Raw genomic sequence first — 18,754 nt, 5'->3', positions numbered from 1 at the left:
GAGAATGTGCTAGAAATGCTCAGACTATCTTATCATTCTATACTATTAAATTTTGTATTTTTATTGTCAAATTGATATTTTGTCTCTTTCCAAACTTTAAATAATTGTAAACATTTCTCATAAACTTGGAAACAATGATTTATGTCTGCTATTTAAAAACTTTCCGCCAGGTGGTGGTGGCGCACACCTTTAATTCCAGCCACTTGGGAGGTACAGTCAGGTGGATCTCTGAATTCCAGGCCTGCCTGAGCTACAGAGGGACATCTAGGACAGGCATCAAAACTACAGAGAAACCCTGTCTAAGGAAAACAAAAAACAAAAACCCAAAAAAACCCTTCCCATTGGGGCTTAACATTAATACTTTTTTTTTTTTTTTTGGAGCTGAGGACTGAACCCAGAGCCTTGCGCTTGCTAGGCAAGCTCTCTACCACTGAGCTAAATCCCCAACCCAACATTAATACTTTTAACAATTTAAAATATGAAGGGAATTTTCAAAGACCTATAATTTTTATAAAGCCAATGAAAATATTTTCACGTACGTATTTATCATTCCATTTATTAATACTATTCTGGTTAAAATTTAGCCACTGGTTCATTTGAAGGATATAGTATGAAGGATATAGCATGAAATATGGGCAGAAAACGTAATTTAAACTGGAAAAAATCCATTTAATAATTTTTATTTTATGACTGTTTGCAGATTTTCTGTAACTCCTCTAACTCAACCTACAGTACAAAGACACTGGATGTGCTAGCTGTACTAAGAAAGAACTGCTGTGGTTTCTCTGTGCCCTCATAGTTGTTAAAATTAATGAGACATACTCAGCTTCTACTGCTTATTCAAGCACAAACGAGTGAAATGAAGATGTGGAATCCCCTTACAGTATCACTGTCACAAGGCTGGAACTGGAAGGGCTGAGGCTTGTGAAATACAGCATTCTCTTGTAGAAACAGCTGAAGGTTATAGTCCCGTACCACCTAAAGACAAAACAGGAACCTGTGAGTCTTAAGTAAAGTTAAAATGTCCAGTAATTATATTCTAAAGTTTAGAGGCTGTCAGGTAAAGAGTGCTTTGCTGCACAAGACTGTTGGCCTGAGTTCAATTGTCAGAACCCACGTAAAGGTGAAAAGAGAGAACAAATCCCACAAAGTTGTCCTCTGACATTTACAAGTGTGGTGTAGCATATCTCCACATGTTCCTATGTGCATGTACACACACACACACACACACATACACACACACACACACACACACATCAAAGAATGATAAATTAAATAAAATGTTTAAAGCTTAAGATTTATTCTGCTATTTTCTTATTTAATTATTATTTTTGACATAGTATAACTAGGGAGCTCTGACTGGCCTGGAATATACTATGTAGACTAGACTGACCTGGACCTCATGAGAAATTGACCTGCCTCTGTCTTCCAAGTGCTGGGATTAAAGTCATGTATCACCATGCCTGGTGCTTCTTTGAAACAAATAACAATTTATTTTAATTATGTGTATATGTACATGTCTGTGTATGGGTTTGTGTACCTGTGGATGCAGGTGCTCATGGAGTGTGCAAGGAGTCAGATGCCCTAGAGCTGGAGTTACAGGCAGCCTGAGGTGGGTGCCGGGAACTCAGGTCCAAGATTCCTACTTGCTCCTAACCACTGAGTTATCTCTCTTGCCCCTCATTATATTCTAAACAAGTAAGAAATTTTCCATCACAATGTGGTTAAAAAAAAAAAAAAAGAAAAGAAAAATGTTACACATCTTACTTTTCTTTTAACTAAGTTCTTATATGTCTAGTTTTCTCAAGAATATAAATTTGGAAAGTACTAGTTTAGAAACTAGCCCAGATTAGGAGACCAGATAAAACACATGCATTATTTTAAGATGACAAGAAGACAGCTACTATACAAATCTTGTTGGGGTTGGGGGAGAGGAGAAAGGGAATTGAAAGCACATAATCCTTTTGGTTTCTCCCAGCTCATTGTCTTGTTTTTAAAAAAGTTGTATTTTCATTATGTGTATATGGTTCATAGGTCTCTTAAGTCTGAAAACCAACCCACTGCAAGATATACCTTGAGAAAAGCTAGGAGTAAGCACTACTTAACTGAACACAAGCTGAGTTCTACTTGGCCTCACGGCTTGCCCTTTACTCAACTTTTAATTGCTGTATATTAGAGAAGTAAAAACTGGGCAGAGGTACAACTCTGCTCTTTTGCATATGGTTATGCACTTGCCTCAGTGCCTTTTCTGAAGATCGTAGCCTTTTTAACTAAACAGTCAGGGTGCCTATATAAGTATAGGTTTATTTCAAGACAAAAACTTTATTTCACTGGCCACTTATGTCTCTCCTAATGTCCACACCATACTGTCTTGATTTCTGTAGCTTTATAGTAAGCTTCATAAGCTGGAACTGTGAGTAGTTCAATTTTGCTTTCCCTTTTTAATATTATTCCAGCTAGTTAGGGTTTCTTCACAGTTCCATATATACTTAAGGATTGTCTTTTCCATTTCTATAAACAAAAATGGCTACTGGAGTTTTGATAGGGATTGTATTAAATCTTTGGGTAATACTATAAAGTCAGCAAAATACTATGAAACCTTCCAATCTATGAACATGTGTAATGTATATTTATTTAGATCCTCTTTTGCAATATTTTGTAATTTTCAGTATGTAAGTTTTTGGCTAAATTTATTCCCAGGTATTTTATTCTTTGGATACTACTGTAGTTGGAATTGATTTTTTAATTTTATTTTCAGATTATTCATTGATAAGACACACAACTGGTTATTATGCTTTTATCTTATTTCTAGAGTAACTTAACAGAATTGCTCTTTTTAAAATCTGGTTACTTTTTTAGTAGGTTTTACATTTGTTCTATTGATACATAGAGAATCATACCATTTCCAACCAGGAGTAATTTTGATTCCTCTTTTTCTAACCTAACTATTTAAGTTAGAACATTCAGTACAGCAGTTAAGCCTGGCCATGAAAGCAGTTCTTGATCTTGGGAAATATTGAGCATTTCACTACCGAGAACGGTATTAGCTGTTGGCTTATGGCATGCTTTTTTTTTGTTTTGTTTTTTGAGACAGGGTTTCTCTGTGTATCCCTGGCTGTCCTAGAACTCACTATATAGACCAGTCTGTCCTCAAACTCACATACATCCTGCCTGGCTCTGCCTCTCAATTGCTGGGATAAAAAGCATGTGCCAACATGGCCAGCTTTCCTATCTACTATAATGATCATAATTTTGTTCTTTATTTTATTAAATTCACTTTTTCGGGTGAGTTTTTAAGGTATTATATAACAGTGGACAGTTTCCAAAGAAATAGGATAAAATTTTGAAGTTATGAACTGTTCAAGAGCTACTAATTGGTAGAAGTATCCTTTGCAGGCAGAAAGCAAGCACATAGGAACATACTATACAGGACAATAGAGTTGCTTTTAGAGAAAATATCTATGGCAACATCTGCTTCAGTTACATATACAAAGCATTTCATAAAATATTAAGGAGAAGAGCAAGCTTCATAAATAATTAAAATTTAATAGAAGCTCCTAGGACCAGCTGCTTCCATTTACAGGATGAAAATAATAGAGAGCACTTTAACATTTATAGTATGTAGTGTCTGCATGAATTACCCTTACAACATCATTGGGACCATGTTATGTTGTAAGCAAGCAGGAAAAACATATTTTTACCCTAACAAAGTAATAACAGTGTAGAATAAAAAAGTCTAGATTTTCAAACTTTCCATTTGGTTGGAAATCTCTGTGTTGCTTTCTGAACCATAACCAGAGCAGCATAATGAACTCTTTGTAACAGAAGAGCACATGGTATAAAACTTGTAGGTGTGAACACTTCTCGCTTGCAACAACAGGGCACATCTCCAAGCTACATCATTCATATTGAATTTTTATCCCTACCACTTTCAGTCTTGATGTAAGAGCATCTCATTTATACCTCACCCCCAGGGAGAGAGAGACTCATAAGAGTGAAGACGACAATAAAAGCTTACCTCTTTGTCTCCAAAGTATTTCATAAATTTTTAATATATTTTCAATAAAAATAGTAAGATAAAGAGATAATAAATTATATAGTAGAATGACACTACAGTAATGGAACTACTGTGTGTGTATGTATGTGTGTGTGTGTGTGTGTGTGTGTGTGTGTGTGTGAGTGTGAGAGAGAGAGAGAGAGAAAGAGAGAGAGAGAACAGAGACAGACAGACGGCAGAGAGAAACACACTCTCAGGCTCAATCTTCCTTTCTTTCCATAAAACAAACAATGTAAGAGACACTAAGAATGCCTAGAAAATCAAATACATGTATAGTATTAGCTGGTTTTTATGCCTACATGTTTTATAAACTAAAAATAGTGTATCTAACAATTTTTTGAAAGAGAAGTTTCAAAAAATATGCCAAATAATTTTATTCTAACAAAATTAGAGTAAAAATAGATTATAGTCTCTAGTTGGTTGGAAGTGAAAAACAGTATCCTGCCACATTCCCACTAAATGCAAAAGTCACTTTTAAATAATGTATGGAGTAGAAAGCAGAATAAAAGCCCTTCACCCCTTCATACTACAGAGTGTAGTAGAGTGTGTGTGTGTGTATGTGTTTAGGAAATTAAAAACAAGATTTTCAAGAAATTGCAAGAATACAAAGTAAGGAATATAGAAAGAAATACTTTGGAGAAAGGTAATAATTGATGAAATTGAACACTGAAAAACAGAATAAAACATATTTCTGGCAAAATTAACAAAACTGACTGGTATCACAAAAAATAAATGAAGTGCAAACAAATAACAAGGGAGATGGTCACAGAGACAGACAAGCTCTTAAAAGACATGATAAATGGACAACTATATAAGAAAACGAGAGCTGTTAAAACATACTAGAAAGCAAACAAAATCAAAAATGAGAAAGAAAATTCAGAGATCCTGAATTGACTACTAAACACTTTTTCAGTAGTCAAAACCATTGCTGTGTAGAAGCAACGGTATCAACAAACTTCTACAGGCGTTTTCCTCAAATATTCCCTTATGATTTCAAACATTTACATTAAAATAAAAAGAACTGGCTAGGTGGGGTGGGGCACACATTTAATCCCAGCACTTTAGAAGCAGAAGCAGGTGGATCTCTGTGAGTTCAAGGACAGCCTGGTCTACACAGTAAGTCCCAGGCCAATCAGGGTTACATAGTGAGACCCTGTCTCAAAAATAAATGCATTAATCAATAAATAGTCTAAAAAGTTTTTCACAATGAACACCTGTATACTTATTACCACAACTCTACGATTACTATTTTACTTGTTTTTCTTTCAAAAATGTATCCATTCATTCATTCATCCATCCTTCTTTCTCTGCATCAATATTTTTACATCTTTTGTTGGGTTCTGGGTAGGGATAGACATAGGACAAGATATTAAAAGTATCATACTAGTAATGTTTATATCTGATATCAACTTAGCATCTTAAATGCTTTTCTTTAAGTTTTTAAAGATTAATTTATATGACTTTATGTGGATGAGTGTTTTGCCTGTATGTATGTGTTATGTGCAACATGGTACATCCCTGATGCCCATGGAGGTCAAAAGGTGGTGTTAGATTCCTTAGACTTGGAGGAAGCCACCATATGGGTGCTGGGATCTAAATCTGGATCTTTTGCAAGAGCAAGGTGCCCTTAACTGCTGACCTTTCTCTCCAGCCCCCTTTTAATGCTCTTTTTTTTTTTTAAATTAAAGCATAAAATCAGGAGCTCAAGTACACTGAAACAAGAATATTTGCATTAGGAGGTGTTTAGGATAAAGAATCTGTGTACCCTTCTCATTCCATCTTGTGATTCCTAAACAGTTTCTAAATACATTAGCCAGTTCCCATTCTCCTTGAAAATCAATCAATCAATCAATAAAAACATAAAAGAATTGAGCTAGATCTTTTAAAGGCGTAGATCTAGGTAGTAGAATGTATACACTTTAAAATGCATAGTCAGGAAATAATCATAATGCATTTTCCAGAAAGAAAGTAACATTTATAAGAACATTGTATCTTCTAAAGGAGATTCACTATCGCTAAAAAGTAACATAAGTTATCTAATTCTGAGGAAAAATAATATTTTCTTTCAGTGTGTTTAATTCAGTATGTATATTCAGATGGCATGTAGGCAAAATTAACAGATCAATATTTTAAATGAAAAGATTACCAAAGAATTATAGCATATACAAAGTGAGTTAGCGATGGCCTGGTGGTGCACACCTTTTATCCCAGCACTCAGGAGGCAGAGGCAGGTGGATCTGTGAGTTTGGGGCCAGCCTGGTCTACAGAGTGAGTTCCAGGACAGCCAGGGCTACACAGAGAAACTGTGTCTTGAACACCTCTCTACCACCCCAAAAAGAGAGAAAAAAAACAAAGTGAGTTCAGGGCTAGGAGAGGTGGCTCAGTGGTTAAGAGCACTGGTAGGCTTTCCAGAGGTTCTGAGTTCAATTCCCAGCAACCACATGGTAGTTCAGAACCATTTATAATGGGATCTGATGTCCTCTTCTGTCATGCAGACCTACAGGAAGACTCATATACACAAATAAATAAATCTTTTAAAAAGTTGAGTTTAATTTGTTAAAAATAAACTCCAAGGCACTACAGAGTTTTATTTTTAAACAAATTACCAATGCTACATTCCCTGTGTATGCCTTTCTTACTATCTGCATTGATACATAACTTTGTTCTCTCAAATGACTGAGTCGATGGATTTGACAGGTCAGATTCTTCACTGACTCCTCTCAAAGGTGATGTGTCTAGCAGCGAGCAGGCTGGTGTCTGAGCTAGCCTGCTATTCACCTCCCCTTCCATTCATGGTTGTGACAACAGCTTCTCCACTCATCCAGAACATTCTCCCACTTGGTTAAGGAGACTTTTTTCAGAAAGACATCCTTTAAAACCTTCTACTATAATTGGTATCTTCATTTTGAAAGTCTGAAAAGCTTTAGATTCTAAAATGGCAACACCACCCATGCATAAAGACACACTACCTTGCTGGAGTTTTCTAGTAAAAACTGGAATGTGTTCTGTATAGCTTGGCAAGTTTCTAGCTCGGTCCGGCTGAAAGCTATTAAATAATCCTTGAGGTGGTCATACACATTTCCATCAAGAGCCTAAAAGAGAAGAACATATAGAAGCCAAAAATTATGATAGAGCTTTGGCACATAATTCCTTTGTCTGTAAGAAAATTAGGAATGTTCAATTTAAAAATATCTTAATAAACTGACAAAAGACACAGACTGTTACCTAAGAGCAGTGAGCAGTTACTAGAGAAGTGCCGAGTCTTTAATGAACAGCAGCCAACAAAGGGAAATGCTAATATTGCTAAAGCTTATGAAAAACAGAACATTCTGGAAACAAAAACACCTAGGTTCTGATCTTTGCTTATCTGCCTTTGTGGACACTTAGTGACAATGAGGTGTAGGAATTTTACATGGAATAATCAAAAGAAAGAATACAGGCACAGAGCCTGGAAATGATACATAATAAATATTAATCTCCTCCATTTTTCTCATCCATTATTGGTAGAATTAGAGTTTTGTATATATCTGCTATAGAGTAATCTGAGAGAAAACATAAAATGTCATGAACATTTATGCACGTTTTTGTTCAATTATCTACATAGAAAACATTGCTGTCACACACACATCGAAAACAGAAGCCAAAGAGAAAAACACTCAGGTCTCAACAACCGTTCCAAGAACTTTCCTATCATTCCAACCCATCAAAACATCAGCCTTATCTTTTAAGTCTGTACTTGTTCTTCTCATCAAATGTTAGAACTGGCATGCAGCTAGCTCTGTGCATAGTGACTGCTGCTCTCTCCAATCAGAGCTCATCAGCTCTCTTGAGCAGAGTGCCCATGAATTTTCTTAATAATGGCTTGAGTACATTTCTTTGCCAACAAAAACTGCCAACCTTTCCATTGCTTCCAATATAGTCTAGAGGTCAGTTTAGCATGTGTGCAAGTGTTCTTGATTTCAATATTATTTTTTATTATTTCCAAATAAATTTTGTTTTGGAGTTTCACTTTTATCTTGATTTCAACTTTGGTATCTGCTTCTAGTTCTCTGAGGATACACACAGAAGTAGAATTGTCTTTGGCCATATGGCAACTTGGTTTTCCACAGTGCTGTACCTTATCAACTAGCAATACATGAAGATTCTAATTTTTCTATATTCTTGCCATGACCTGTTTTTTTCGTGTGTGCATTCTGCTTTGTTTTTTTAAAAATGGTGTTGTTGTTGAGATTTTATTTATTAGTTTACATGTATGAGTGTTTACCTGAATGTATGTCTGAACATCATACCTGTGCAATGTTCATGGCAGTCAGAAGAGAATGTTATTGCCTTAGACTGTAGTTACAGATGGTTGTGAGCCACAATGTAGGTGCTAGGAACTGAACCCAGGTCTCTGGAAGAATTGCCAGTGCTCTTAACCTCTAAGCCATCTCTCCAGCCCCCTTGCTCTGTTTTAAATCATGACAGTCATTCTAGTGATGAGATGGTAAAGTCACCATTAAGTTTCATTTTTCTATTACCAATGATGCTGAGCATCCTTACATGTTTTACTCAAACCTTTGACCTTTTATTTGAGACAGGGTCTCCTGTAGTACCACTAGCACACTTGAACTTGTTATGCAACTGGAAATGACCTTGAACTAAAAAAAAAGCCATTTATTTACTTATTTATTTATCTGGAGAGAAGACACACCATGTGTCATGGTTTATGTGTGACAGTCAGAAGAAGATAATTCTGATTTTTCCTGCTAGTTTTCTGGGACCTGCGGATCAACTTCTGGTTATCAGGCCTGCATACAAGTGCCTCTACCCACTGAACCATCTCATTGGCCCAACCTCAGCTTCTGACCCTTCTGTTTCCACCGGGGATTATGCAGCAATGGGCATTGAACCCAGAGCTTTGTGACTGGTGGTCAAGTTCTCTACCAACTGAGCTATCTCTCCAGCCTCTGACTCATAATTTTCAGTTGTGGTATCTTTCTAATTTCAAGTTGCAAGAATTCTTTAGATACTGTAAATACTAGAGTTTTGAAAGATACATAATTTGAAAATATTTCCCCTTGTTTTATGGGCTGCCTTTTTACTTTTTCAAGCATCTTTTTGAAAGATATATTTTTAAGCCAGTCACTGGTGGCAAGCACCTTTAATCTCAGGTAGAAGCAGGCAGATCTCTGAGTTCCAGGCCAACCTGGTCTACAGAGTGGTTTCTAGGACAGTCAGGGCTAAATTTGGTGTCACTTGCATTGCTGGTTTTTCTTTTACTTCTTATACATTAGTGTTATTTATAAGAATTGTCTATAGAAGTTTTATAGTTAGTTCTTTCTGTGTTTTGTGCTTGGCTATTACATCAAGTTTTTAATATAAAATTGACAAACAACAACAAAAACCCCACCAAACCTGTTCCCAAAGCATTAAGTAGTAATGCTGAATTGTGAGTGGTTGTTGCCACTTTCTGAGCTTCATTATGTCACCCGAGGATGACCAGAAAGATGGCCCAAAAAGTCAAAGATCCAGTAGATAAGTCCGGTGGCAAGGCCTAAAAGAAGTGGTCCAAAGGTAAAGTTTGGGACAAGCTCAATAATGTAGTCCTGTTTGACAAAGATACATATGACAAACTTTGTAAGGAAGTTACCAACTGTAAGCTAATTACTCCAGTTGTGGTCTCCTAGGGACTGAGGATTCGTGGTTCCTTGGCCAGGGCAGCCCTTCAGGAGCCACTCAGTAAAGGACTTGGCAAGCTGGTTTCAAAGCAGAGCCCAAGTAATTCTCACCAAAAACACAAAGGGTGCAGATGGCCCAGCTTCTGGTGATGATACACGAACAGGTTCAATCAACCGTACATTTGGAAAAATAAAACTTTATTAAAAAACAATAATGCTGAATTGTCTACCTTTCACCACTAGATGGAACCATTGAGTACTATAAACCGCAGCACTGCAAATGCCTTAAATATATTATCTTCATGTAGTTATGAACATTATCAGACACTATGGTGTGTTGAGTTAGGGAATAAAAATTTCCACCTTCACTCGTGATTTTCATGAACTTGTTCTAAAAAAAGATATATATCCTCCAATATGAAGTTTTAAACTTAGAAATAATAATCTTGTTTGCAAGAAACCACTCAAAACATTTTACATATATACAACACACGATAATATAGGTGTCATGAACAAGGCATGCATTTTAAGACCAACTAAATTCCCATGTAGTCTGAATGATCTTGCTACTGAGTGTCACCTGTACTTAGGCACTATGCTAGCTACATGAGTATGAGTACTAGGAAGCACGAAAGAAAAGAAATCAAAGCCTTTAAAAGTTAATTAATTTTAGCAGTGCTAGGGATCAAACCTTTGCACTTCATGCATGCAAACACACTTTAACAAAAAACTACATTGCTAGCCTTCAAAGTCCTTTTGTTATTTCTTATCTGGTTTTACCCAACAATTTCCTATATCCAATTGTTTCTGTCAATCCTTTTCTTTCTTTGCAAGATCTTATTTTGTAGCCGTAGCTGGCCCTAAACTCACTATGAAGACTAAGCTGGCCCCAAACTCAGAGATCTGCTGACTCTGTTTCTGGAGAACTTGAATTAAAGGTATGTCACCATGCCTGGCCCTGCCAATCCATTTCACACTGTAGCTGGGAGGGTATTTCTGAACTGCATACTTTACGACTGTTCAACACTGTTCATTAGCTATGCATTACCTTCAGGAGAAAGTCTTGTTTGTTTTAAACTTTACCATTGACCGCATGATCTAGACTTGGCTTATGTCTGCCCTTTTCACTCACCTATTCCCCATTTCCCTTGGTGGCCAGTTTCCCTAAACTGTGTCTTTTGGCTCTGAGTTTTCACACGTGCCTTTGGACCACTTCTTTTTATTCATTATTCATCTGTAAGAACTTCTCTTGATCGCCATGAACTCTAGATGTTTCTTACAATTTTATCTCATGGCATAACCTTGTGTTTATGACACTTGTCTGTCTTTCCTTTGATTCTAGAACAGGAGGGGCCAGGTCAGCCTGCTTAGCATTGAATCTTGAGTGTCAAGTATGGAGCCTGACATATTGACATTTAGCAAATATCTGTTTGACAAACAATGTATTGGATCAGAATCTACAAGTTTAAAAATATGGATGAATCCACATTGATCCTCCTGACCTAAAAGCCTGATGGTATAAACATTAGCAAAAGAGAAGCAATAGAGTTTACACACCAAATAATAAAGTAGTTCCAAACTTAGAAAAAAAAAAAAAAGGGTGTGTGTGTGTGTGTGTGTGTGTGTGTACCAAATGAAACATATAAAACTTGGCCTTCCTTTTTCCTTCTATCATTACAAAATAATAACTGCCGTTCATATCAGCCATATTCCAAACTGTCTTTTAGTTACATTATAAGAAAAAACTTGATTTGCATAGATAACTGATTGTATAAAATACTTTGCTCTCCTATATTTTTGTTTTTTTCAACTAAACAGATCAAAAGCCTATAGCAGACCGCTGAGACCCTTGTGCCTTGAGTCCTGGAACCATGACTAGGGATGGTGAGGGAATGAAAGAAGACAGACACACAGACACACATAGAAAGGCTGGGATCAGGCGGGGTACTACTACTTGCTACTGTGGGCAACTCAGAACCTCAGTGTGTTTATTAGGAACAGGATGGAGGGAAGGGTTAGCTAGTCTTGGTAAGAGATCTATGCAGGCAGCAGTCTAAGGCTGTAAACATTTGGGAGGAGGAAGCTTGTTACTGGTTTTCGCACACACTAGTCACTTGCACTCAAGACTCCAGAGGAAAGCTTTGCCATCTCTCTTTAGCTTGGCACATATGGTAGTAACAGCTTTGCCAATTCTCCATGGGTCCAAGGCCTTGGAGTCCTTGGCAAAGCTGTGCTCATGTCAACAATACACATTCACTCAAGATTTCACACAACTCAGGGCTTTCTCTGCTTCTTACCATGAACAATTTTTATTTTAAACTCAATCAAGTGAATTCAAATGATGTGTATGTTTCTTATAAATTTAAAGTAAGAACTATTTTTAAGATTTATTTTTAACTACTTGTATTTATGAGTGCTCATGGAGACTAGAGTTATTAAATTCTTCCCTTGGAGCAGACAACTGTAAGCAGCCTTAAGTAGGTGCTGAGAATTGAACTTGTGCCCTCTGTACCAGCAGTATATGCCCTTAACCACTCTGTCATCACTCCATCCCCTTAAAGTAAAAACTATTTAAGTGACAAATGATAGAAGAATCACTCCTGCCTGATCCAGAAAGTCCCACTTCACTGCCTCCAAACCCCACCCTCTAGCTAATCTCCAACAAAGAAAAGGTGCCAAAAAGCCCTGTTCCACATGCTTGGCAGCTGTGGCAGCTTCTCCCCTGAAGTTGCCAGCAGCCCAAGACCCTTCCTCAAGTGGTCAGCTTTTGACCATATTTGGGCACAAACCCAGCTTGTGGCAGACACGTCATCACCCCTCACCTACAGGGTACATAAGCTCCTGCCCAATCTCTGGAACAGGAGGGCTCACTCAGAAGTTGCTATGCTCGAATAAATCTGTTCTTTTGCTTTTTCAATTTGGATTGATCTGGCTTACTGAGTCTGCAGAGAAATCTATTATTTCATTACAGAAAACCTATTATTTAATACAAAATTTTAAAAGCTTTTAAATTATTTTATGCATACAAGTGTTTTGGCTGTATGTATGCATGTGTACCATGTGCATGCCCAGTGCCCATGGACATCAGAAGAGAATGATAGAACTCCTAGCACTGAAATTACAGACAGTTGTGAGCCACCATGTGGGTGCTGGAAATTGATCCCAGGTCCTCTGCAAGTTCAACAAGTGCTCTTAACTATTGGACCAATTCTTCAGCCCCTTAATACAAGTATTTAAGAAAAGAATTCTGAAATATCCAAATTGAGGAACCATAAGGCCTTTAATCAGAACATTTGAATGGTTAGTTCAACAGCATTAAAACAATAAACTGAATTTGAATGCCTTCAAGCAGCTGTTTCTTTGCAGCTAGCTACAGAATAAACGGAAATGTTTTTCTACAAGTTCTTCCTGGCTTCTTTACTTATCCTATCTTCACGATCTCTAAAATCATGAGTAGAGGTTCCAAGTTCATAAGGACAAGTATTCAAAATAGGATGGAAAAAAGGGGGCATCCTAAAGGCCACTCCAGAAACTTGGAGTTCTAGGGTCCTCTACTCAATATCTACTTTACAGGAAAAGCATAAATTTCCTGGAACTTGCTCAAAGAGGAAAATCATGATGAGTTAGGAATTAGGAGAAAAATACCATGTCATTTTTTCTAAGCATTTGATGTAATTTCCCTTCAAGAGAGAACTTTAAACAGTGGCCTCCTTATTTAGATTCAGGAAGGTCAGAATCTATACTCAGCATTATGTTGAGATCTTCCTTCACACAGCTAGAAAAACAAACTCTCCTCTTTCTGAGAGCAGTGGGCATTTCTAAAATAGTTCTGGGTAAAAGTCAAGGAAACAAATCAAGATGATAAATGTGAGCTGTCTTAAAGCTAAACCACGAAATCTTTAAGTCCTCTGCTGATTATGGAAGAAGACACTGATGGCTAACTTGCTTTAATCTTTTTTAGAAGTCACAAAATGTACCAGTAAAGAAAAAACTAGGTTTTTATAAATCTAAAGGAACCAAGGCAAGTCCTACGCTGCATTTCTTAAGTGTAAATATCTTAACCCATGACTCAATTTGTCAATCAATATGAAGTAAAGGCCGGTCAGTGGTGGCCCATGCCTTTAATCCCAGCACTTGGGAGGCAGAGGCAAACGGATCTCTGTGAGTTCGAGGCCTGCCTGGTCTACAGTGAGATCCAGGACAGGTACCGAAGCTACACAGAGAAACCCTGTCTCAAAAAACCAAAAATAAAAAATAAATAACAACAACAAAAGAAGTAAAATTAGAAACACCTTAGCTAGGGGCTAAAGATGGCTCAGAGGTTAAGAGAACTGGCTGCTCTTCCAGAGGTCCTGAGTTCAATTCTCAGCAACCACATGGTGGCGCACAACCATCTATAATGAGATCTGGTGCCCTCCTCTGGCGTGCAGGCATACATGGAGGCAGAACACTGTATACATAATAAACAAACAAACAAACAAACAAATAATAGAAAAAAGAAACAGCTTATCTAGTTTTATACTTGGTCATTTTATTAAAAGCTCTGAGTTACTGGTATGAAGAGAAGTCAGGCGAGAGAGGTTTGCAAACTACTATGGCCATCTGTTTGTGAGTGTGCTGCACTCCTGGAAGACTTAAGTTGCAGGGCTACTGCAGTATGAGCCAAGAGCAAGTCTCCAACCACATACACTTGCATTCAAATCTCATTTCCACCACTTCCTAGCAATATCATCCCAATATAAATAATAAGCCAGATAGTAGTAGCGTGCGCTATTAATCCTAGCACTTGGGAGGCAGAGGCAGGCAGATCTGTGAGTTCGAGGCCCGCCTGGGCTACAGAGTGAGTTCCAGAAAAGGCGCAAAGCTACAGAGAAAGCCTATATCAAAAATCCAAAAAAGAAAGAAAAAAAAATAGCTTTTCATGGAGTCTGTTAAAAGGAAATTTTACCAGCACTGAGGAGGTGGATCTCTGTGAATTTGAGGCCAGTCTGGTCTACATAGTAAGTTCTAGGACAGCCAGGGGTACACCGAAAGCCTGTCTTGAAAAACCAAAAAAGCAAGAGGTATTTTTATGCGTCATTTTAATTACATTGTTTCTTTCACAATGTTTTCTTAGGAATGATATTTGTAGCATGAGTCTGGAGGTTAAAAGGAGCATTCTATTTCAAAACAATATGGTTTAGATTAATACAGCATAATATATAGCAGCTTTGTTCCTATATCGCTCCATTTTCTCCCCTGTCTGGCAATCAATTACTGCTGTGCAAAAATATATCTACATTATAAAACATCACAGTGTTTTAAAATTATTATTTTATGCACTGACTTCTTTTTGATTTTTGAAAAAGGTTTCATGTAATCAAGGCTGGTCTTGAACATGGTATGCAACTGAGGCTAGACTTGGACTTAAATTTCCTACCTTTTCTTTTTCTTTTTCTATGTAGTCCTATCTGTCATGGAACTTACTCTGTAGGCAGACTGGTCTTGAACTCACAAAGATCCATCTGCCTCCCCAGTACTGGGAATCAAGGCCTGTACCACCACTGCCAGGCTGAGGACTTCATTTTTCTTTTTTGTTTTTCAAGACAGAATTTCTCTGTGTAGCTTTGGAGCCTGTTCTGAAACTCACCCTGTAAACTAGGCTGGTTTCAAACTTATAAAGATCCACCAGTCTCTGCCTCCCGAGTGCTGGCATTAAAGGTGTTTGTCACCACTGCCTGGCAACTTTTTTTTTTTTTTTTAACTTAAAAACATTCTCTTATTATTTATTTATTTATTACTGTGGGTGCACATACTATAATGTACATATGAAGGTCAATAATCAACTTGCAGGAGTTGGTTTTCTCATCATGTGGGTTCTGAGGTCATCAACTCAGCCCTTGCCCACTGAGCCATCTCACTGGCCCAACATTCTTTATTGACTCCTTTCCTCCTGTGTATGGGCCACCCATTCATGCTTCTTTCCAAGTCTCAAAACCTTTTTGTTAAAAACTGAACATTTAAATACCAGACTTCTGCTTAACAAGCAAACCACCTCAGTAGCAAAAAGGAGCTCTTTCTTAGCAGTGCTCCTGATTACCCCAAGGAAGTGAAGACATGGCCATAGCTGCAGATTTGGAAGCACACATTACAGAGGCCTGATTGAGAACTACTTCTAGGCAGCAGTTCAGATCTGCAGCTGTCTAAACTAGATAAACCTAACACATAGAACTGATACAAACAGAGGAATTCTTGACATTCTAATTTGATCAGAAAATTCTCATATTTATTTTTTGGCTGTAATATCCAAATGCTATATTTTGTATATTTTGACACTAAGGTACTGAAATATCAGAAATTATTTAGCACAAAGAATATTAAGCTTTGTTCATAAAGCAGTATTACAGATGTTGGTAATCTGAATGTCCTTTACATTGACATATTATGGAAGAATTAAAACAAATTTCTTAAGACATATGAGACACTAATAGAAAGGAAACAGTCTGTTTCTTTTATATATTTTCTTTGCTTTCTTCCCAGACAACTAGTGGTGGTACCAAATATGGTCTGATCCTTTTCAGCTCCATAGGAGTTTCTGACAGGAACAATTTTAGGTAAATACACTCACATATGACAGCTAAATTTCTTCATGCCTGCCTTATCTATGTAATCTGCAGTACTATGAAAAGGAGGGGCTGTGACACATAATGATAAAATAATTATATTCAATAGTTCAATAAAATGCTTCTTGAGAGCTTGTTCTGTGTTAAGAACTATCTTAAGGTTTGAGATTGGGTTTGTATGTGTGTTTTCAACACATAACTGTGAGAAATTAAGCACTGGAAATAATCATATAACAGAGTAACTTCAATTACACAGGGTGACAGAAGAGAGGCATCTAGACAAATATGGATGTTTAAGATTATTTTTCTGGAGGAAATGATGCCTGAGTGTGCTTAGTACAATTCTGCATCCCTAACCCAAGTATCTATAATGTAAATGTTATGGTTTGAATATAAAATGTCTTCTACAGTCTTGTGTGTTGAATGTTTGGTCTCTAGCAAATGGCACTACTTTAGGAACTGGAGAGAAGTTTGGGAGGAAGGGCCTAGCTGAAGGAAGTAGGCCAGAAAAGTCTTTGGCAGGTTCTACCTGGTTCTGGGTCCCTTCCATTTTCTCTACTTCCTGGTCCCTACGCTGTGAATTGCTGTGCTTCATCATGTCCTCTCCATAGAGATGGAATGATAGCTCTGAAACCATGATCCAAAATATATCTTTCTTCCCCTTTTAAGTTTTTTGTATCTAGTATTTTTATCATAGTGAAAAGAAAGTCTGACCAACACAAAACCTCAAAAACATTGAAATCTGAAGCTATTCTGTTCTATGATTCTCAAAAAATTGTGTATTTTAAAAAAAAATTACATTTCTAGATTAGGGATGCTCAACCATAAAAATGTTCTAAAATATGAAAAACTCTCAAAGCCTGGAGCTGGTCCTCAGTACTTAAGGTAAGAGATTTGGACTCTGCAATGTATTGTTTTGCTGGCTGTAGGTACACCCTAACACTTGTAGCAGAGAATACAAGGTACATGGCATCATGTTTGGGTCTTTCCAAGCCTGTTACTGATGCTTATCCTTCTAAGCAACTATCATAAGCTCTTCCTCTCTATATCTTTGAAACTTTCTCACTTCTTCAAGCTATAACATTATGTGGCTTATATTATGATTAGGTACCACAGAAAATACAAAATATGGAAAAATATCTAAGGTAGTTAAGTACAAAGTTAACACAAATTACAGAATGAAGAAAGGATGAATACTGCAAATAAATAGTAAGGGAAATAAAACTAATCTTGGCTTTATTTATTTACTTATAAATAATGTCTTGAGCAAAGACTCAAGTGTTGCATGAATTGAGATAGAAAGAGAACATCCCAGGTAAAGAATATACCCCAGAGTCCTCAATGACATAATTTAGTCATCTGAAGTAAAACAAGACTACAGAAGGTAGAGCTAAAGAAGTAAAATGGGTTTAGAATATAGAAGATTCACAATTCCAAGATTTGTATTGGAATTCAGGTATTAGCGTAGTACAGACTGGGCAAGGCTATCCTTTGAAGTCTAAGCAACCTGGCATGGCTTGAAGAAGTGAGAAAGTAGAAAGACACAAACGCAATGTCATGTACCTTGTACTCAACAAGTGTCGAAGTGTGCCTTTAGCCAGCAAAACAAGTTGCAGACTTACAAGGCACACTCTGCTAGAGTGGAAGAAGGGCAAAGGGTCACAGCATCCTATTAGCTGGAGCAGCTTAGGAGTCCTCAAGCAGGTGAAGGGAAACCCTACAGGTTTATCACCAGAGGGTCACCTTTCATACACATTCCATCCAAAGAACATGGTTGTGTGTTCAGAGTCATTCAAGATAGCACTGAACATCATTTTTGTTCACAAAATGCTTCAGCTCTTAATGACTAAAGTCGGTAGTTATTAAAGTTAGCATTAAGTCTGGTTTCCTTATTGTTTTGATCTTTCTCCTCCCCTAGTAAATCAATTTAGGTTTTTAAATAGCCTTTGAATTACCCTCTATAGTAATTTTTTAAAAATTGAGAGGTTTTACTTTGTAGCCAAGGCTAGCCCACTACTCCCTATGCCACACAGGCTACTTTTTAAACTCACAACAATCCTCCTATTTCAGCCTCCTTAGTACTGGAATTATAGGGGTGAATCATCACACCAAAGAAAATTATTTCTATAAACCATTTCTTTAAAAATATAATAAGCTTAGAGCCACCAAATTTTTTGGTCTTTATATTTAATAAAAACTGACTCTGGCCAGTGATAGCATACACCTTTGATCCCAGCACTTGCTTGGGAGGCAGAGGCAGACAGATCTGTGAGTTGGGGGCCAGTCTGGTCTACAGAGCAACTCAGGACAGCCAAGGCTACACAGAGAAACCCTTTCCTGAAAAAAATAAAAACTGACTCTGAGCTACTGAACTGATAAAGTAGGAAATTTTCAAAGGGCAATACTGTAGCCAAATTATACTTTTTTGATAGTTA

The 18,754-nt window shown here is 37.1% G+C and overlaps 1 protein-coding gene across 2 annotated transcripts in view; it reads right to left on the bottom strand.

The window, feature by feature from the left end:
- Positions 1-18,754, bottom strand: part of Fchsd2 (FCH and double SH3 domains 2) — a 213,222-nt gene that overhangs the window by 46,822 nt on the left and 147,646 nt on the right. For both annotated transcript variants that reach the window (XM_036187261.1, XM_036187271.1), the window contains exons 9-10: positions 7,027-7,149; positions 883-978 (exon numbers count right to left, since the gene is read on the bottom strand). In XM_036187261.1, the coding sequence (XP_036043154.1) occupies positions 883-978; positions 7,027-7,149 (219 nt within the window). The remainder of the gene's footprint in view (positions 1-882; positions 979-7,026; positions 7,150-18,754) is intronic.

This window comes from Onychomys torridus, chromosome 1 (genome assembly GCF_903995425.1).
Source record: "Onychomys torridus chromosome 1, mOncTor1.1, whole genome shotgun sequence".
Lineage (NCBI taxonomy): Eukaryota > Metazoa > Chordata > Mammalia > Rodentia > Cricetidae > Onychomys > Onychomys torridus.
The sequence above is the reverse complement of the archived record's forward strand: the minus strand, read 5'-3'. Positions and strand labels throughout refer to the sequence as shown.